This window comes from Pseudophryne corroboree, chromosome 9 (genome assembly GCF_028390025.1).
Source record: "Pseudophryne corroboree isolate aPseCor3 chromosome 9, aPseCor3.hap2, whole genome shotgun sequence".
Classification (NCBI taxonomy): domain Eukaryota; kingdom Metazoa; phylum Chordata; class Amphibia; order Anura; family Myobatrachidae; genus Pseudophryne; species Pseudophryne corroboree.
This window is the reverse complement of record NC_086452.1, coordinates 468610342-468632578: the sequence shown is the minus strand read 5'-3', so window position 1 is coordinate 468632578 and position 22237 is coordinate 468610342. Positions and strand designations below refer to the sequence as shown.

Here is a 22237-nt window from a genome sequence, read left to right as displayed (position 1 = left end):
GAACCCCACCCGGGGCAGTGACTTTCTGAACCCCACCCGGGGCAGTGACTTTCTGAACCCCACCCGGGGCAGTGACTTTCTGAACCCCACCCGGGGCAGTGACTTTCTGAACCCCACCCGGGGCAGTGACTTTCTGAACCCCACCCGGGGCAGTGACTTTCTGAACCCCACCCGGGGCAGTGACTTTCTGAACCCCACCCGGGGCAGTGACTTTCTGAACCCCACCCGGGGCAGTGACTTTCTGAACCCCACCCGGGGCAGTGACTTTCTGAACCCCACCCGGGGCAGTGACTTCCTGAACCCCACCCGGGGCAGTGGCCTCCGGGAACCCCGCTGGGGTCAGCACCTCGGATTCTTTTACTGGGACCGGGCCGTTGGCCTCCCTGACTGGGATCGGGCCACCGGCCTCCCTCTCTGAGTCGATAATTATCGAAAGTTCTTCCGTGACTATGACTTCCGGGACTTTTGCTGAAGCAATAACGTTCAGATCCTCCACTAATGCTATGCTTCTTAAGTTCTTTCCTGGGGAAGCGACTTCTAGACCCTTCTTTGGGGCTGCGTCTCTCGAGACCCCACTTGGGGATATTACTTCAAAGATCCCTTCTGGGGTTTTGCTTCTCGAGTTCCCTTCAAGAACTATGGTTTTAGATACCCTTTCTGGGGTTGCGCTCCTCAAGTCCCTACCTGGGGTAACAGCTTCTGAGACCCCTTCTGGTATGGAAACCTGAGCTACAATATTTGATTTCCCTCTATAAGCTTGGGTATCGGGTACCGCTCCAGCACTCTGGGCATCGGGTACCGCTCCAGCACTCTGGGCATCGGGTACCGCTCCAGCACTCTGGGCATCGGGTACCGCTCCAGCACTCTGGGCATCGGGTACCGCTCCAGCACTCTGGGCATCGGGTACCGCTCCAGCACTCTGGGCATCGGGTACCGCTCCAGCACTCTGGGCATCGGGTACCGCTCCAGCACTCTGGGCATCGGGTACCGCTCCAGCACTCTGGGCATCGGGTACCGCTCCAGCACTCTGGGCATCGGGTACCGCTCCAGCACTCTGGGCATCGGGTACCGCTCCAGCACTCTGGGCATCGGGTACCGCTCCAGCACTCTGGGCATCGGGTACCGCTCCAGCACTCTGGGCATCGGGTACCGCTCCAGCACTCTGGGCATCGGGTACCGCTCCAGCACTCTGGGCATCGGGTACCGCTCCAGCACTCTGGGCATCGGGTACCGCTCCAGCACCCTGGGCATCGGGTACCGCTCCAGCACCCTGGGCTACGGGTACCGCTCCAGCACCCTGGGCTACGGGTACCGCTCCAGCACCCTGGGCTACGGGTACCGCTCCAGCACCCTGGGCTACGGGCACCGCTCCAGGACCCTGGGCTACGGGCACCGCTCCAGGACCCTGGGCTACGGGCACCGCTCCAGGACCCTGGGCTACGGGCACCACTCCAGGACCCTGGGCTACGGGCACCACTCCAGGACCCTGGGCTACGGGCACCACTCCAGGACCCTGGGCTACGGGCACCACTCCAGGACCCTGGGCTACGGGCACCACTCCAGGAACTTGCAACTCCGCTTCCACAGGAACCTCAAGAGAGGAGAGAAACATTCTCTTTTGATTCCTGAATCTATAATGGGGCTCCCTTGCCCAAGGACCCCAATTATAGGACAGAGAGCTTTTTTGTGTGGGTTGTGTGACAAGTACCTCTGCCACAGTAGAGACAGGAGTAGGTCTTGTATCATGACTCAACTTGGACAGAGGGCAAGACTCGTCACCACACTTTGGCTTGCGCAACTCACAGGTCTGCAGATAATGGCCTAAACCCCCACAATATAGGCATAAGTTTAAGTTTCTGCGACGCAGACGCTCCTCTTCTGAGAGCCTGGGCCGCAGAAAACTTTTAAACTTTTTCTCTTCAATTAAACCAGAGGATTCTCTTGTCACCATACTGTGAACAAGAGTCTCTTTAGAGATAGATGTACTCTCAACGACTTCTGGCAAAATAAGCAAGATTTTAGTCAGAAGGTTTTGCAGTTGCTTTAGGGATTGCTGAAAAGCTTCTAGTCGCTCTGGTCTCAAAGCACTGAATACAGAGTTCAGGGCTGCGAGAGATGCCTGCAGGGCTTGCATAGTAGACATAGGAGGATTTAAAACTAGACAAGACAAGACAAGGCAAGACAAGGCTAGGCAAGGCTAGGCAAGGCAAGGCAAGGCAAGGCAAGGCAAGACTAAATTTTGCTAAACAAATCAAGAGTTTTTTTTTGTATTTTTTTTTTTTTTTTTTTTTAAAACACCGGACTGGATTCTAAACTCCGGACTGGATTCTAAACTCCGGACTGGATTCTAAACTCCGGACTGGATTCTAAACTCCGGACTGGATTCTAAACTCCGGACTGGATTCTAAACTCCGGACTGGATTCTAAACTCCGGACTGGATTCTAAACTCCGGACTGGATTCTAAACACCGGACTGGAGTCTGCACACTGAATTCTATACAGGACTGGATTCTAAACACCGGATTGGATTCTGCACACTGAATTCTAGACAGGACTGGATTCTAGACTAGACACTGGACTGGACCAAAAAAGAAAAAAAAGTTTTATTTCTTTTTTGTGGTATGGCCGGTGATAATGTTACGATTCCTGTACTCCAGACTGGAGAAGATCTTATGGCAGAGATCTGAGTACAGGAATGAAATACAGGTTGTGGGAGCTGGAAAGCCTAGTAACCCCTGGCACCCTAACTCCGTTGTCTCGCCCGTGTTATCAGAAATCCCCTGCGAGACTATGGTTGCTTGAGCCCATGGCAGCCGCGTTCGAAGGGCGGATTATGTCTGCCCAACCCCGATGCCCCCGCAGGTCTTAATGGGAGACAAGGGGAAGTCCGAGACAGGGTGATAACAAGGGGCCCTCTGACTAAGCAACCAAGCCAGGGGTTACAAGCTAACTTAACTAAATCAAAAGGTATGTGCGGACTAGCCGCCAGGGAAAAGGACAACCAAAGATCCACTGATCCGACACTCCTATCCGGCACCGCTGGACACCAGAGTGGATCTTGTGGAAGCGGAATCCTCCGCAAAGCTCCAGAACACAATATAAACAAAATAATAAATAATAGCGGACAAGCCGCAACACACGGCTGCGCCGCGACTCACGAACACCACCAGATGTTAAAGGTGCTCGATCAGACTCCAGGAACAGATGGTAACTTCCGAGTACAGGATCACTGAGAACAGGAACAAACGAACAGACCGGGACTGGGAACTCTCTCAGCAGCAGAATCAGACAAACAGGAAGCTATCACCGGCGTCTGTGAGGAGTCCTGGGAGTGCTTTTAACAGAGAGTCCTAATTAAACAATCCAGAGCAGCTGGCCCACTGCATGATTCCAACTGACAAAATGCAATCAGCAGCCAGGTGAGGCTGAACACATGGAACAAGCTGCAATTACACAGACTAACCAGCGGCAGCAGACAAGAGCATACTAAAACAGAGCAACAGGAAATCCTGGCATGCAAGACAACTAATAAACATGAAATACCTAACAAAAATGCAAAACAGGAATGAGCCACAGCCGTGGCTCATAACACTTTGCATCTGATGCCCAAGTCCCTGCCCCCAGCGGAGCTTACGCTCTATGCTTCCCACCAAATGGAAACATGCATAGATACTGTAGGTTCAATTTAGCTAGTAGCCATTTGACCTACAGTACCAATGTGTCTTTGGAGTGTGGGAGGAAACTGGAACACCCAGTGGAAACCAGTGCAAATGCTGGGCCAGATGTACTAAGCCTTGAAAAGTCATATATTTCACAGGGATAAAGTACCAACCTATCAGCTCCTGACTGTCATTTTTCAAACCCATCCTTTAACATGGAAGTTAGGAGCTGATTAGCTGGTAATTTATCACCATGAAATATATCACTTTTCAAGGCTTAGGGTGGATATTTAATTACTGCCGAAGAGACATCGGGAGTGAAAACTCCCAATGTTTCTTCTATTTTTTTTTTCCGGGATATTCAATTTGAACACCCAAAAAAAAAGTACTTTTTCACCCGAAAACACACAGGTTCAGTGAAACCTGTGTTTTTTTGTCAGAAACAGCCCCGTTTTCAGACGAAAATGGGGCTGTTTTCGGGGATTTTGCTTCGCCTGCCGGAGGTGTATCGGGGCTAAATTAATAGGCCCCCGGTGATACTTTTACACCTGAGCAGTAAGTGCAGGTAATTGAATATCCCACTTAGTACATCTCCCGCACTGGGAGTGAGAACATACAAACTCCACAGACAGATGCATTGAACTAGAAATATAATAGCATATCCTAATTAATCCCGATCTGCTAATGTGAAGATTGTGCACTTATTGTTCTGTACCTGCACATAATAGGGTGTTTCAGGAGAACAGTGAGCGCATCTTACCATTGGGTTGTAGTCCGTGACAAGTCTTAACTCATTTATAGTGAGATATCGGTAGAGTTTAGCAACATTCAGTTCCGGATTCTCATTGACTACAAAGTCATCTCGGAAATTGTCAGCCTGTAATCAGTAAAGTGAAACGCTTCATTTTCAATTCTATAATATTTTTAGTTTCTCACTGTATAGTAAACTGAAAATTGCAAAGAAATCTCTGCCTTCTGTGTTACAGTTGCCATATTCCTGTAGCCCCTAATTAGTAATGCCTAGGCAAGATCAATATCTTTAAAGATGAGAAAATACTTAGCTTCTCTCATCTTTTTGCTCAGAACATACTGTAATGCTGCCTCTGGATGGCGCTAAGGGTCCCTTACCAGCTTTCCCTGACTGCATTACTGAGATCTTTTACTATGTATGCACAGTCTTCTACATGTGTGGCCATACCGTATCACGCATGCGCTATGCGCAAATGAAGTTGAAGGAGCTTCCGAAACGACCTTGCCGGAGAGGTAGGTTTAGGCAGGACCTCTCCAGCTGATGTTTTTTTTTTAAATAAAGCACATAGGGCCCAATTCAGACCTGATCGTAGCCGTGCAAAATTTTGCACGGCTACGATCAGCCACCCGAAATGTGGAGGAACACCCAGCACTGGGCTAGTCCGCCCCGCATGCCTGGGCCTCCCCCTGCCGCACGGGTGCGATTGCATCTCACGGCGGCAATGCTAGCGCACCCGGTGAGTAAGTCCCTACCTGTGCTGCAGGACGCAGGCAGAGGTGTTCGCTGGGCGGAAGGGGGCGGGCCGGCGGGGGTTGGCCGCCATTTTGGGGGCACAGTCCGGACAACGCAGGCGTGCACGGACCGTTGCGGGGGGGCGGGCCGCAGTGGCTGCGTGACATCACACGTAGCCGCTGTGACCCAGGAGGGGTGATGTCACGCAGCCACTGCGACCGCCCGCCCGCAACGGTCCGTGCACGCCTGCGTTGTCCGGACTGTGCCCCCAAAATGGCGGCCAACCCCCGCCGGCCCGCCCCCTTCCACCCAGCGAACACCTCTGCCTGTCAATCAGGCAGAGGCGATCGCTAGGCTAAGATGGCGATCATATATCTGGCATGCACGTGCGCACAGCAATGATCAGGTCTGAATTAGTCCCATAGAGAGGCGATATTTTACCCACCACTTTACTAAATAATAGAATAAGTCATATTATTAATGACCTGGACTTGTGCGCTCTTTAACTGACTTTGGGGGTCATTCAGACCCGGCCCCGCAGTTCAGTTTGCTGATTATGGGCGAATGGGGCGGCATGCCGGGACTGTTTAATTTATCGGTTTCCGATAAAAAAAAAATAGCCGCTGACCACCTGACAGCGCAGCCAGGGGTCAACTTTGGTTCTGATATCCTGATTTTTGGTTCTAATATTATTATTTTCAATCTTCAAACTATTTGGTCGATTCAATTCGGCAACTTATGAATAGCGCCGGGAATTAGCTCCCGACGCTATTCAATTCAGCTAAAGTTAAGTCGGCGAATGCCCGTTCTCGCCAACTTAACAGGTAGTTTTGTCGGGAGAACGGGTATTCTCCGACTTAACTACCCGCGGCGATGCCGGGCGCGCGGCAGCACTTTTGACGGTTTTCTTCTCTCACCCCCCGGGGATGAGAGAAGGATTCCCGACAAATGCAGGTAACTAGCAGCTGAATTGAATTGCGTCGGGAGCTAATTCCCGGCGCTATTCATAAGTTGCCGAATTGAATCGACCCCTATAAATGGGATACGGTCGTTAGGTCGACACAGCTTAGGTCGACAGTCATTAGGTTAACCACTGAAGGTCGACATGCATTAGGTCGACATGGTCATAGGTCGGCATGCACTAGGTCGACAGGTCAAAAGGTCGACATGAGTTTTTCACATTTTTTCTTCTTCACTTTTTTTATTTTTTTATACTTAACGATCCACGTGGACTACGATTGGAACAGTAACCTGTGTAGAGGAGCGAGGCACCTTGCCTGAAGCATGGCGAGCGTAGCGAGGGGACACGGTGCACTAATTGGGGTTCCCCGTCAATTTACGAAAAAAACAACGCCAAAAAAAAGTTTTCAAAAACCATGTCGACCTTTTGACCTTTCGACCTAGTACTTGTTGACCTTCCATGATCAACCTAATGACTGTTGACCTAAGTTGTGTCTACCCAACGACCCATACCCCTATAAATGTATTTTAAAAGTAGACATAGCAACAATGATGGTAGATGTCTCTAAACTATTTTTCTGGAAAGTTTTGTACATACAGCATGCTCTTAAATAAGAGAATTGCCTTACCCATTCATTTTCTATACTGTACGTTTCTGCAAACTATAATGATCAATCTATATGATAAAACTGTTCGCAGTAGCGATCTATATATATATTTCCAGATGATATATCCACCTTACCTTCCGGAAAATTGTTATTGTGTTACTTTTGATTTTGTAGTGTTTTAAAACTTCTGTAGTGGAACTGGTCCCATAATCCCATTCCGGATGCTTTGTTACAACTGTGTTAAAATATTCCACTTCCGGGGCCTCCAAATCCTGCCAAAAAGATCACAGCATAAAAAATTATTCCACGGAGCGCAGGTAAGTAGGACATTGTTGAATCATATTAAAAAAAATCAAAAAAACAATTACAGTGTATTTGAATATTTTGAATATGGAATGCACAGAAACTACAGTATGTATTGGATCAGTGATGTATATGGTAATTACACATTTTCTAATAAATTTTGCAGTCATTCTTCCAGGTTTCTGCGTTTTTTGGACTATAAAGCCAAGCACTAAGAAGGTTTGTGTTTTACAGGCTCCACCCACTGAAACAATTACTTTACCCAGTCTGTAACCTTTCCACCGCACAATTTATAATGAAACAACGAGCCTGTTAGGGTCAACGGTTCAAAAATAAAGATCTTCTTAAATTCCTACCACATATATATAATAAAATAAAGTGGTGATAAAAAATAAATAACGGGCCTGATTCAGAGATTTACCTAAACCCGACGTTTGCGTGTATATCTGATGTTTTTAGGTCTGAGCAAGTGCAGATCTGGGCATGCAGTGTAGCTCACAGTGTCCAAAAGAAGCAGCATGAGGGGGCGCAGAAGCCTGTGGCTCCATCCTTGGGTGCAGCTTCACTGGCTCCAGGAGCGTGATTCCACAAGACACCCTGAGTAACCTAAGGCTGTCCTTCAAACTAATGGTAGGGTGGTCAAGGCCCTTATTTAGGACCTTATCAATTGCCAGGGTGCTGTGGGTGAGAAGTTGATGGAGAGAGAATTACAGCACTGAACCATTTATGGCATTGGAGACCCACCAATCTGAGGCATCATCAAAGCCCTTTTAGGTGAGATTTAGCATTTTATTTCGTTTTAGTTTATTCCACACAAAAATGTTTTTATTCCAACAAGCCTTTACGTAAATAATTAATGAGACACACGGGATGGGATTCTGGGCTCGATGCAACAACTTTTTAGGCCTTCGCAGCCGAAGGGAGCATGACCATATGGACCAGCTGTAAACCACAAGTTCTGTGCTACAGATCTATGCAGTCACATACAAAATAGCTCTACACATCTCTAGGGTGGATGAACCTGAAGCTGGGGGACTCCTCAATTTCTGGGTTCCATGTCGTAGCCACATTTGCCCCTACATAATTTACCATTGCTAGACTACCACGGCAGGCCTACGCCCTGTCAGACAATGATATCTGCTCCTGGCTTCCTGTGTCTGCCAACATCCAAACCAAGCTTTTAGAATAGTTCTTTCAATCCAGTGGGTACAATAGTCTGAATGATAAAAAATGTATCCCAGGAAATGCTGGATACACTGTAGTCGTAGAGATGAAGAATTATATTTACCAATGTCATGACTTTTAACAACTTCAAAACTAATCAAATCTTACCACAAAAAACCCAACCACAGCAATATCGGTGGAATCTATGAAGGCTTTGGCAGAAGACACATCTCCAAAAACAGTTGCTTGTCTTGCAGGAACTGCAGGAAAAAAAAGACAATGGATATTTTATTGGCTGATATGACTATAATATACTGTATCTTTATATTACTCATGGCATCATCATCATCATCTTTTCCTCATCATCGTCACTTGCAAATTTTTGGGCAGATTTTCAGATCCCTGGAAAGCCACTTTCTATGCCGGATGCAGCTGATCTCTTTGACATTACCTGATAAATGACAGAGCTCCTGCACAACTTACTTACAAATAATAATTCTTCAGTCCCTATTGGGTTATTAGTTCTACATATAAAGTACAGACCATGAATGTACACTTCTTATGCTGCAATACAATCTGCTTTTGAAACTACCTCCATACTCTTTGCTGTCCTAATTCCCAACATGTGTTACCTGACAATACAGCTTCATTCATGTTACTCTGAGGATGTTTCATTCATGCACAGGAGAATAGGTGTAGATTAAAGAGCCATTAAGAAAAGAAAATCTGTTCTATTGCAGACAAACCTGGAGGACATGAAATGTTGATGGATTCTTCAAGAAACAGCTGAGGAACGCTTCATAGACGATGGTAACGATGAACTTCTAGCTCCCAGTAGGCAGTTTAGTTCTGCATTAATGTTTGACTCTCAGAACCAGGAGTGTACTATAATTTTGCTACTTCAGAAGATCTATAACAAGTATTCTTTGCTGACTGACTAAAATTAACTGTGAGTCTCAGTCAACCAAAGGTCTCGCAATCCCCTTGTTTTATGAACCTTTGTCCACCTTGCTCTCATAGATAGACAGCAGAAACAGTATCCTGTACAGGCCTTAGCTGGTCCTGTCTGAAAAGCAAAAGTCCATATTACTCATACCACATTGGTCTTGGAATAGCATGGCTGAACTATACTGTACTATTAAACTTATTGTGTCTGTAGTCTAGTGATTCCAGTCTTCAACTTTATTGTAACCGAGCACATGACTAGCAAAGACTGCATTTTTTTTAATGCAAAACTATGTAATCTATTTATCAAGGAGCCCTGTTGTTGGCTTTCTTCTAGGGAATGTGTTTAAAATTATATTCATTTAAGTATTAAAATAACTGTAATAATGTCTATGAATTTGTTGAAACAAATCTAGAATTTTTTTTACTCTTGTGTGCATTTTTTTCCACTAATCATAATACAGTTTTAATTAGTAGAACATACAGCCTGAAACTGGATATATTGGCCCATGGATGCACAGAACTCCAGGGACTTGGCAGTTGGTTTAACTACTATTGCTCCAGACCACTATTTCCGAGGAAGCTGAGTAATACCTGGCTGATTCGCCAATATAGTTTGTACATGAGCCCATTACCGGCTACAGAGTATGAAAGCTTGGCATTCCTATGGGATGGGGTGGGGACGATTGCCAGCTCTAACCATTTAGAGTGGGGGTAATGTAAAATAATTTGCACTTCAGTGGTCTGGGTATAATGATAGACACCCGTAGACACCAGCATGTTGTAGTAAAATATTGCAATTAAAATGATGTATTATTGTTAATTATTTGTGCCATCTCTTCTATTATTATTATTATTATTGTTGTTGTTTTTTACATTTCTAATTGGATTGCAAAGAAAGTAGATTTACCATTGGATTATGGCAAAGAAGAAACAAAGAAGAATTTTTTTTTAATTACAAAGTAATATGCAAAGGTTTTTGATGCTTTCTTTTTTTTGGTCTTATTTTTGCTTAACTTTTTAATTATTCTGTTTATGCTATTTTGATCTTAGGGAACTCTTCCCATTACACTGGGGCAAATGGGGATACAAAGTTGCCTCTCCAGGGGTCCCAATGCTTCTCATTACTTTGGGTGCCACAGCCCAGGGGGCGTTGTGATGAGCCCTAGAGATATTCAGGGCAGAGATGGCAGTCTGCAGAGAATTGGGGAGGGTGTTTTTGTGCACCTGTCCTCCCTTTCTTTTGAGGTTCCATCCAGTACTGAGTAGGCTGAGGCTAATTTCCACTATTACAGGAGGGCCTGACACTGCTGGCTCCCCTGTTACACTGGAAACCAGCACAACCAGCTTTGCCAGGGGTCTATCCTCTGACCCATATTCATTGTTCATCTTTCTTAGTATAAACTGGCCCTGGTTTTATAGTACTGAGACTGAAGGATTCTGACCAAGTTTTTGGTTTTAGCAGGTGCCTGTATGACACATACCACTTGTATGATACAGTATACACTTTTTGTATACAACACAGGTTCTCAAACTCGTTCCTCGGGACCCCACACAGTGCATGTTTTGCAGGTCTTCTCACAGAATCACAAGTGAAATAATTAGCTCCACCTGTGGACCCTTTAAAATGTGTCAGTGAGTAATTAATACACCTGTGCACCTGCTGGGTTACCTGCAAAACATGCACTGTGTGGGGTCCTGAGGACCGAGTTTGAGAACCTCTGGTATACAATATAACATACATTCTATTTTTGAAAACCACATAGTAAACTGCAATTTATTAAATTCAGCAATATATTATTATTTATTATTATTATTATTTCTCTGTAAATTAGATGAAAAATAATTTTAAAGGCAGTATTACACTAAAAGTCCCAGCAGAGCCCGAGAGCCACAAATTAGGAGCCAATTGTGTATTTAGAATTGAAATATTGGTTTACGTTCTCCTTAAATTGATGAACAGAGGTTTACATAAAATGACTGAATACAGTACATTAAAATATGTTAATATTTAATCCCATTTATAAGTATTTTTACACTCACAGTAAGTGAAAAAGATTACGTACAATGATATATAATAGAAAATGAAGATCTTTGAAAGTAAAATGTTGTTTTTTGCTGATGTAACGTTTTGCAATCTACAATCAATCAAGCTGAAACGCTCTAAGTGTTGTGGCCAGATAACGCCGCCGAGATATTTCCTGTGCGCAAAACAAACACACATAACAGATTTGTTACTCTGACACATTGCGCTTAACAAGAGCAAAGGGAATTGCAATTAAGTCTCTGCAAGTCCCAGGTTCGCTCTGCATTAATGGAAGGTGATTACACTCATTTACGTTTGTCACCTGGGAAATAACGAGACAGATCTGTCCTGTTACACCTGATGCCCTCAGCTCTGAGATTAGATGTGGGAATTGTGACACCTGAGAATTTTTACACATCTAACAGGCAGAAGGCAAAGGTTTCTACACTTTATATTTAATGTAGCACAGGGGTTCCCAAACTTGGTTCTAAAGGCACACTAATGGCCCAGGTTTTAAGAATAATCCTGCTTTGGCACAGGTGACTTAATTAGTACTTCCGTCAAGTTGATTTAACCATCTGTGCCTAGCCATAGATTTCCTTAAAACCTGGACTGTTAGGGTGCCCTGAAGACTGAGTTTGGGAACCACTGATGTAATAAATAATATATTTAATGAAAAAAGTTATATTTAATGTAATACAGTGTAAAATCATTTTAATGGTCCTATTCCACATTTGCTAGTTCCATATGATACTTGTGATCCAGCATGGGACAGAATTCTACAGGGATATAAATGTTTCACTATAATTTCCCACCTACCGTTGACACATATAATTAGGCTTACCATACTATCCATTCACATCGGGACACTAATGACTTACACAGGTTCGGTGGCTGGTTGACTTCATGCCTGCATTTCACCTGGTTTTAATTAGCCACAGAATCTGTGTAATCCATGAGTGTCCCTGTTTAAAAGGATGGTAAGCCTAGGTATAATGATATCATATAATCACCGCAACCGCTACTAGGGTATTGTCCATTGGTCCCCCCATTGAAGAGAGCCATTCATGGGCAAACCATCGATGGTTCTGGTCTGTCCTTGCCCAAATGAATGGAGACAGCGGGTGAGCATGTGTGGTACAAATAAATCAATGGGCTTTTACCATTGATGGTAAAACCATTCACCATTTGGAGTAGGGATGTGCACTTGAAATTTTTCGGGTTTTGTGTTTTGGTTTTGGGTTCGGTTCCGCGGCCGTGTTTTGGGTTCGACCGCGTTTTGGCAAAACCTCACCGAATTTTTTTTGTCGGATTCGGGTGTGTTTTGGATTCGGGTGTTTTTTTCAAAAAACCCTAAAAAACAGCTTAAATCATAGAATTTGGGGGTCATTTTGATCCCAAAGTATTATTAACCTCAAAAACCATAATTTCCACTCATTTTCAGTCTATTCTGAATACCTCACACCTCACAATATTATTTTTAGTCCTAAAATTTGCACCGAGGTCGCTGGATGACTAAGCTAAGCGACCCTAGTGGCCGACACAAACATCTGGCCCATCTAGGAGTGGCACTGCAGTGTCACGCAGGATGGCCCTTCCAAAAAACACTCCCCAAACAGCACATGACGCAAAGAAGAAAAAAAGAGGCGCAATGAGGTAGCTGTGTGAGTCAGCTAAGCGACCCTAGTGGCCGACACAAACACCTGGCCCATCTAGGAGTGGCACTGCAGTGTCACGCAGGATGGCCCTTCCAAAAAACACTCCCCAAACAGCACATGACGCAAAGAAGAAAAAAAGAGGCGCAATGAGGTAGCTGTGTGAGTAAGCTAAGCGACCCTAGTGGCCGACACAAACACCTGGCCCATCTAGGAGTGGCACTGCAGTGTCACGCAGGATGGCCCTTCCAAAAAACACTCCCCAAACAGCACATGACGCAAAGAAGAAAAAAAGAGGCGCAATGAGGTAGCTGTGTGAGTAAGATAAGCGACCCTAGTGGCCGACACAAACACCTGGCCCATCTAGGAGTGGCACTGCAGTGTCACGCAGGATGGCCCTTCCAAAAAACACTCCCCAAACAGCACATGACGCAAAGAAGAAAAAAAGAGGCGCAATGAGGTAGCTGTGTGAGTAAGCTAAGCGACCCTAGTGGCCGACACAAACACCTGGCCCATCTAGGAGTGGCACTGCAGTGTCACGCAGGATGGCCCTTCCAAAAAACACTCCCCAAACAGCACATGACGCAAATAAAAATGAAAGAAAAAAGAGGTGCAAGATGGAATTGTCCTTGGGCCCTCCCACCCACCCTTATGTTGTATAAACAGGACATGCACACTTTAACCAACCCATCATTTCAGTGACAGGGTCTGCCACACGACTGTGACTGAAATGACGGGTTGGTTTGGACCCCCACCGAAAAAGAAGCAATTAATCTCTCCTTGCACAAACTGGCTCTACAGAGGCAAGATGTCCACCTCATCATCATCCTCCGATATATCACCGTGTACATCCCCCTCCTCACAGATTATCAATTCGTCCCCACTGGAATCCACCATCTCAGCTCCCTGTGTACTTTGTGGAGGCAATTGCTGGTCAATGTCTCCACGGAGGAATTGATTATAATTCATTTTAATGAACATCATCTTCTCCACATTTTCTGGAAGTAACCTCGTACGCAGATTGCTGACAAGGTGAGCGGCGGCACTAAACACTCTTTCGGAGTACACACTTGTGGGAGGGCAACTTAGGTAGAATAAAGCCAGTTTGTGCAAGGGCCTCCAAATTGCCTCTTTTTCCTGCCAGTATAAGTACGGACTGTCTGACGTGCCTACTTGGATGCGGTCACTCATATAATCCTCCACCATTCTTTCAATGGTGAGAGAATCATATGCAGTGACAGTAGACGACATGTCCGTAATCGTTGTCAGGTCCTTCAGTCCGGACCAGATGTCAGCATCAGCAGTCGCTCCAGACTGCCCTGCATCACCGCCAGCGGGTGGGCTCGGAATTCTGAGCCTTTTCCTCGCACCCCCAGTTGTGGGAGAATGTGAAGGAGGAGATGTTGACAGGTCGCGTTCCGCTTGACTTGACAATTTTCTCACCAGCAGGTCTTTGAACCCCAGCAGACTTGTGTCTGCCGGAAAGAGAGATCCAAGGTAGGTTTTAAATCTAGGATCGAGCACGGTGGCCAAAATGTAGTGCTCTGATTTCAACAGATTGACCACCCGTGAATCCTTGTTAAGCGAATTAAGGGCTCCATCCACAAGTCCCACATGCCTAGCGGAATCGCTCCCTTTTAGCTCCTCCTTCAATGCCTCCAGCTTCTTCTGCAAAAGCCTGATGAGGGGAATGACCTGACTGAGGCTGGCAGTGTCTGAACTGACTTCACGTGTGGCAAGTTCAAAAGGTTGCAGAACCTTGCACAACGTTGAAATCATTCTCCACTGCGCTTGAGACAGGTACATTCCACCTCCTATATCGTGCTCAATTGTATAGGCTTGAATGGCCTTTTGCTGCTCCTCCAACCTCTGAAGCATATAGAGGGTTGAATTCCACCTCGTTACCACTTCTTGCTTCAGATGATGGCAGGGCAGGTTCAGGCGTTTTTGGTGGTTCTCCAGTCTTCTGTACGTGGTGCCTGTACGCCGAAAGTGTCCCGCAATTCTTCTGGCCACCGACAGCATCTCTTGCACGCCCCTGTCGTTTTTTAAAAAATTCTGCACCACCAAATTCAAGGTATGTGCAAAACATGGGACGTGCTGGAATTTGCCCATATTTAATGCACACACAATATTGCTGGCGTTGTCCGATGCCACAAATCCACAGGAGAGTCCAATTGGGGTAAGCCATTCCGCGATGATCTTCCTCAGTTGCCGTAAGAGGTTTTCAGCTGTGTGCGTATTCTGGAAACCGGTGATACAAAGCGTAGCCTGCCTAGGAAAGAGTTGGCGTTTGCGAGATGCTGCTACTGGTGCCGCCGCTGCTGTTCTTGCGGCGGGAGTCCATACATCTACCCAGTGGGCTGTCACAGTCATATAGTCCTGACCCTGCCCTGCTCCACTTGTCCACATGTCCGTGGTTAAGTGGACATTGGGTACAACTGCATTTTTTAGGACACTGGTGAGTCTTTTTCTGACGTCCGTGTACATTCTCGGTATCGCCTGCCTAGAGAAGTGGAACCTAGATGGTATTTGGTAACGGGGGCACACTGCCTCAAGAAATTGTCTAGTTCCCTGTGAACTAACGGCGGATACCGGACGCACGTCTAACACCAACATAGTTGTCAAGGCCTCAGTTATCCGCTTTGCAACAGGATGACTGCTGTGATATTTCATCTTCCTCGCAAAGGACTGTTGGACAGTCAATTGCTTGGTGGAAGAAGTAAAAGTGGGCTTACGACTTCCCCTCTGGGATGACCATCGACTCCCAGCAGCAACAACAGCAGCGCCAGCAGCAGTAGGCGTTACACGCAAGGATGCATCGGAGGAATCCCAGGCAGGAGAGGACTCGTCAGAATTGCCAGTGACATGGCATGCAGGACTATTGGCATTCCTGGGGAAGGAGGAAATTGACACTGAGGGAGTTGGTGGGGTGGTTTGCGTGAGCTTGGTTACAAGAGGAAGGGATTTACTGGTCAGTGGACTGCTTCCGCTGTCGCCCAAAGTTTTTGAACTTGTCACTGACTTATTATGAATGCGCTGCAGGTGACGTATAAGGGAGGATGTTCCGAGGTGGTTAACGTCCTTACCCCTACTTATTACAGCTTGACAAAGGCAACACACGGCTTGACAAATGTTGTCCGCATTTCTGGTGAAATACTTCCACACCGAAGAGCTGATTTTTTTGGTATTTTCACCAGGCATGTCAACGGCCCTATTCCTCCCACGGACAACAGGTGTCTCCCCGGGTGCCTGACTTAAACAAACCACCTCACCATCAGAATCCTCCTTGTCAATTTCCTCCCCAGCGCCAGCAACACCCATATCCTCCTCATCCTGGTGTACTTCAACACTGACATCTTCAATCTGACTATCAGGAACTGGACTGCGGGTGCTCCTTCCAGCACTTGCAGGGGGCGTGCAAATGGTGGAAGGCGCATGCTCTTCACGTCCAGTGTTGGGAAGGTCAGGCATCGCAACCGACACAATTGGACTCTCCTTGTGGATTTGGGATTTCGAAGAACGCACAGTTCTTTGCGGTGCTTTTGCCAGCTTGAGTCTTTTCAGTTTTCTAGCGAGAGGCTGAGTGCTTCCATCCTCATGTGAAGCTGAACCACTAGCCATGAACATAGGCCAGGGCCTCAGCCGTTCCTTGCCACTCCGTGTGGTAAATGGCATATTGGCAAGTTTACGCTTCTCCGACGACAATTTTATTTTAGATTTTGGAGTCCTTTTTTTACTGATATTTGGTGTTTTGGATTTTACATGCTCTGTACTATGACATTGGGCATCGGCCTTGGCAGACGACGTTGCTGGCATTTCATCGTCTCGGCCATGACTAGTGGCAGCAGCTTCAGCACGAGGTGGAAGTGGATATTGATCTTTCCCTAATTTTGGAACCTCAACATTTTTGTTCTCCATATTTTAATAGGCACAACTAAAAGGCACCTCAGGTAAACAATGGAGATGGATGGATACTAGTATACTTATGGATGGACGAGCGACTGCCGACACAGAGGTAGCTACAGCCGTGGACTACCGTACTGTGTCTGCTGCTAATATAGACTGGATGATAATGAGATGAAATCAATATATATATATATATATATAATATCACTAGTACTGCAGCCGGACAGGTATATATATATTTATTATGTAATGACTGATGACGGACCTGCTGGACACTGTCAGCTCAGCAGCACCGCAGACTGCTACAGTAAGCTACTATAGTAGTATGTATAAAGAAGAAAGAAAAAAAAAAAACCACGGGTAGGTGGTATACAATTATGGATGGACGAGCGACTGCCGACACAGAGGTAGCTACAGCCGTGGACTACCGTACTGTGTCTGCTGCTATATAGACTGGATGATAATGAGATGAAATCAATATATATTATATCACACTAGTACTGCAGCCGGACAGGTAGATATATTTATTATGTAATGACTGATGACGGACCTGCTGGACACTGTCAGCTCAGCAGCACCGCAGACTGCTACAGTAAGCTACTATAGTAGTATGTATAAAGAAGAAAGAAAGAAAAAAACCACGGGTAGGTGGTATACAATTATGGATGGACGAGCGACTGCCGACACAGAGGTAGCTACAGCCGTGGACTACCATACTGTGTCTGCTGCTAATATAGACTGGATGATAATGAGATGAAATCAATATATATATATATAATATCACTAGTACTGCAGCCGGACAGGTATATATATTTATTATGTAATGACTGATGACGGACCTGCTGGACACTGTCAGCTCAGCAGCACCGCAGACTGCTACAGTAAGCTACTATAGTAGTATGTATAAAGAAGAAAAAAAAAAAAAAAACCACGGGTAGGTGGTATACAATTATGGATGGACGAGCGACTGCCGACACAGAGGTAGCTACAGCCGTGGACTACCGTACTGTGTCTGCTGCTAATATAGACTGGATGATAATGAGATGAAATCAATATATATTATATCACACTAGTACTGCAGCCGGACAGGTAGATATATTTATTATGTAATGACTGATGACGGACCTGCTGGACACTGTCAGCTCAGCAGCACCGCAGACTGCTACAGTAAGCTACTATAGTAGTATGTATAAAGAAGAAAGAAAAAAAAAAAAACCACGGGTAGGTGGTATACAATTATGGATGGACGAGTGACTGCCGACACAGAGGTAGCTACAGCCGTGGACTACCATACTGTGTCTGCTGCTAATATAGACTGGATGATAAGGAGATGAAATTAATATATATATATATATAATATCACTAGTACTGCAGCCGGACAGGTATATATATTTATTATGTAATGACTGATGACGGACCTGCTGGACACTGTCAGCTCAGCAGCACCGCAGACTGCTACAGTAAGCTACTATAGTAGTATGTATAAAGAAGAAAAAAAAAAAAAAAAACCACGGGTAGGTGGTATACAATTATGGATGGACGAGCGACTGCCGACACAGAGGTAGCTACAGCCGTGGACTACTGTACTGTGTCTGCTGCTAATATAGACTGGATGATAATGAGATGAAATCAATATATATATATATATAATATCACTAGTACTGCAGCCGGACAGGTATATATATTTATTATGTAATGACTGATGACGGACCTGCTGGACACAGTCAGCTCAGCAGCACCGCAGACTGCTACAGTAAGCTACTATAGTAGTATGTATAAAGAAGAAAGAAAAAAAAAAAACACGGGTAGGTGGTATACAATATTATATATATATTATATACAATTATATATATATATATTAAACTGGTGGTGACTGGTGGTCAGGTCACTGGTCACACTATCAGCAACTTGCAAGTAGTACTCCTAAGCAGACAATCACAATATATATTATACTGGTGGTCAGTGTGGTCACAATGGCAGTGTGGCACTCTGGCAGCAAAAGTGTGCACTGTACGTTATATGTACTCCTGAGTCCTGCTCTCAGACTCTAACTGCTCCCCACTGTCAGTGTCTCCCCCACAAGTCAGATAATATACAGTCACACTATCTATCACTTCAGCAAGTAACTAGTACTCCTCCTAATGCTCCCCAAAATTACTACTGTGTCTCTCTCTACTGTCTCACTCTCTTCTCTATAAACGGAGAGGATGCCAGCCACGTCCTCTCCCTATGAATCTCAATGCACGTGTGAAAATGGCGGCGACGCGCGGCTCCTTATATAGAATCCGAGTCTCGCGATAGAATCCGAGCCTCGCGAGAATCCGACAGCGGGATGATGACGTTCGGGCGCGCTCGGGTTAACCGAGCAAGGCGGGAAGATCCGAGTCGCTCGGCCCCGTGTAAAAAAACATGAAGTTCGGGCGGGTTCGGATTCCGAGGAACCGAACCCGCTCATCCCTAATTTGGAGTAGACCATCGATGGTTGTTAACAATAGATGGTTGATGGCTAATTCTAGTTCATACTGAAGAGAATCAAGAGCAGTCAGGGTACATTATTAGCCTGGATCCAGCCTGTGTGTTCTTTCCATCTATACAGACTCGGAATAAGACACGCCAGATGTTTTTTTCTATCTACCCCCTTCCAGTACCAGGGTCAGCCAAGCATTGATCAGGCATATCTTTGTAATGCTACAGGTTGGAAAAAGTACTCTTTGAGCTTGCTGCCCATCTTTTGCCAGACCCACCTCCCCCCAATAGCCCCTGCATACCCCTCCTTTTCCTTGAAGTTGAATTCATTGAAATACGTTCATGTGAAGACAGTTTACACAATGTGGTCTCTGATAAAATGTTTTACATATTATACTCACTATGTATTGTCTTCAATTGAAACAGCTGCAAAAAACTGTCACAGTTTCAGGTCAGCCAGCAGGTGTACAGGGAGAGTTTACCAACTGTCACATTTTCCAGAGCACAATGGTGATGCATTGTAAATAGCAGGCAGACGTTTTGTCACATAACTCCAAAACGAAGCAACCAATTACAACGCCAATCTTTTTTCTTTGAATCTATGACCAAGACCTGTAATTTGGTATTTGATTTGCCTTGCTCAGACAACAGCATCATAGAATTTTGTAAATCACAAAACTCATCCTTTTGCTATTAATATATAGATAATAATAAATGGGAGAGAAATACTTTACCAACCAATCAGCTCCTATCTTTTCCAAACACAAACTGTAACATGACAGTTAGGAGCTGATTGGCTGATATTTTCTCTCTCTCAAGAGCTTCACCCAATGGGGTGAAGAGGAAGCACAGCAGTTTTATTAAGGCTGCCCCTTAATTCTTTCCTATATTATACTTTCATGCCTCTTCCACATATTTAAGCCATGAACATAAATGCTATAGCCATATGTGGGTGGTTTAGCCTTAATAACCTAAACCAAAGTTTCCTAAACTAATACATTACAATCCAGGTTTTAAGGATATGTAGGCTTGAGACCATATGGTTAAATCAAATTGACTGAGGTACTAATTAAATTACCTCTGCTCAAGCATGGATATCCTTAAAACCTGGCATGTAATGACAACATTTGAGAAGCTCTGACCTAGGTCATACCTCCCAACATGACCCTCTCCAGGAGGGACAGAATGCTCTGCTCCTGGAATCCCCTCTTAATGTATGATTGCCATCACCTGTGGTGAAACACCTTTCTTATCCATCAACCTGTTCAAAACAGGTGCCGGCAATCATAAATTAAGAGAAAAGTCCAGAAGCAGAGCATTTTGTCCCTCCTGGAGAGGGTCATGTTGGGAGGTATGCTAGGGGGTAATTCCAAGTTGATCGCAGCAGGAAATTTTTTTACCAGTTGGACAAAACCATGTGCACTGCAGGGGAGGCAGATTTAATATGTGCAGAGAGAGTTAGATTTGGGTGTGGTGTGTTCAATCTGCAATCTAATTTGCAGTGTAACAATAAAGCAGCCAGTATTTACCCTGCTCATAAACACTATAACTCACCCAAATCTAACTCTTTCTGCAAATGTTATATCTAACCCCCCTGCAGTGCACATGGTTTTGCCCAACTGCTAAAAAATTTCCTGCTGCGATCAACTTGGAATTACCCCCCTAAACCCTAAAGCTTATACTGCAGTTTTGAATTAGTTCTTCATTTGTATCTTTACCAAACATAAATACCAAAACCAGTCTGACAGGTCACACAATATATAAGAAGACGACACTTGAAAAATAAAAAAATTGCAAAAAATTAGTCACAGTAAGAAGAAACTTAAAATAGATAGCAAGCCGGAGTGAGCAGGCGATACAGAACATTCTGTCAGGACAGATGCTGGACACCTAACATAGATAGGCTATACATTCGGTTTGGCGTTGAATAAGGGGTTGGGGAGGCCCCCAGTAGGGAGAGAGTAAGACCCTGTGAGTGGGTTGGGAGGCCTCAGGATGCTGAAAGAGGGTGGAGGTTATGAAAGATGACTTGAAGAACATTGTGAAATCCTGCAGACAAAGATAATCCGATTTTGCCTAATGATACGTCTCCCAATACCACCTACTGACACCCCAACATCAATGAATAATCACTGTTGGAACTTACTTTCAATAGAAGTGTTGTTCCCAATCTCAGAACCAAGAGATGTCCTCACTAGAACCAGAAGAAAGAAGACAGATAAGACAGGACACATTTTTCTGGCCTTGCTGTCCATTGCTGTCCAGTGTGTGGACTGCGTGTCCTTCTTCTTCTCAGAATGCCGCAGTGACAGCTCATTCAATAGCAGAGTGATGACGAGAGGCCCCAGGTCCTGGGAATTCCACATCTGCCATCTGAGATAAGGGGCTACAGGTAGCAGAAGGAGAGAGCCTGGACGTATAATACCTGTCTGGCCGGGCGAGCAAGCGTGTGAGATCACTTATGAGGAATTGTCTTTATCTCAGGATTGGGAAGTACAGTAGGGTGAAACTATGTCTAATCAGCTGCAACACTGGGTGGTCTATAGGTTTCTACATGTAAGGAAAATTCCATACATAAGGAAAGTTAACATATTTTTTTACAAAATGAAAGGTGTTCTTCTAGGGCTCGGTACCTGTGCTTTGTGAACTAATTATTTTGCGTGTAAAGTTGCATTCTGTTAATAAGTTTATATATCAATGTCTGGAGCAGGGGCGTAGCCAGAACTTTGTGGGCCCCATAGCAACATTTTGAAGGGCCCCCGTCCCAATACTTCTAGAGAGACACCCCTCCACACCAGTTGTTAATTTTTTCCCCCATAACAGTGCCCTAGTTAATTTTGAGGTGTAGTATGGTATGCCGGCGGCCGGGCTCCCGGTGACCAGCATACCGGCGCCGGGAGCCCGACCACCGGCATACCGACAGCGTGGCGAGCGCTAATGAGCCCCTTGCGGGCTCACTGCGCTCGCCGCGCTGCGGGCACGGTAGCGCACTACGCACGCTACACTATTCTCCCTCCAGGCGGGTCGTGGACCCCCACAAGGGAGAAAAAGTGTTGGTA

At 45.4% G+C, this 22237-nt stretch overlaps 1 protein-coding gene across 1 annotated transcript in view; it reads right to left on the bottom strand.

Moving 5' to 3' along the window:
- The window catches only part of ERP27 (endoplasmic reticulum protein 27), a 28676-nt gene extending 7132 nt beyond the window's left edge, over positions 1–21544 (bottom strand). Inside the window, exons 1-4 of the mRNA XM_063941566.1 lie at positions 21325–21544; positions 8346–8437; positions 6845–6982; positions 4420–4536 (exon numbers count right to left, since the gene is read on the bottom strand). Coding sequence (XP_063797636.1) covers positions 4420–4536; positions 6845–6982; positions 8346–8437; positions 21325–21544 — 567 coding nt within the window. The remainder of the gene's footprint in view (positions 1–4419; positions 4537–6844; positions 6983–8345; positions 8438–21324) is intronic.
- Positions 21545–22237: the final 693 nt, after the last annotated feature.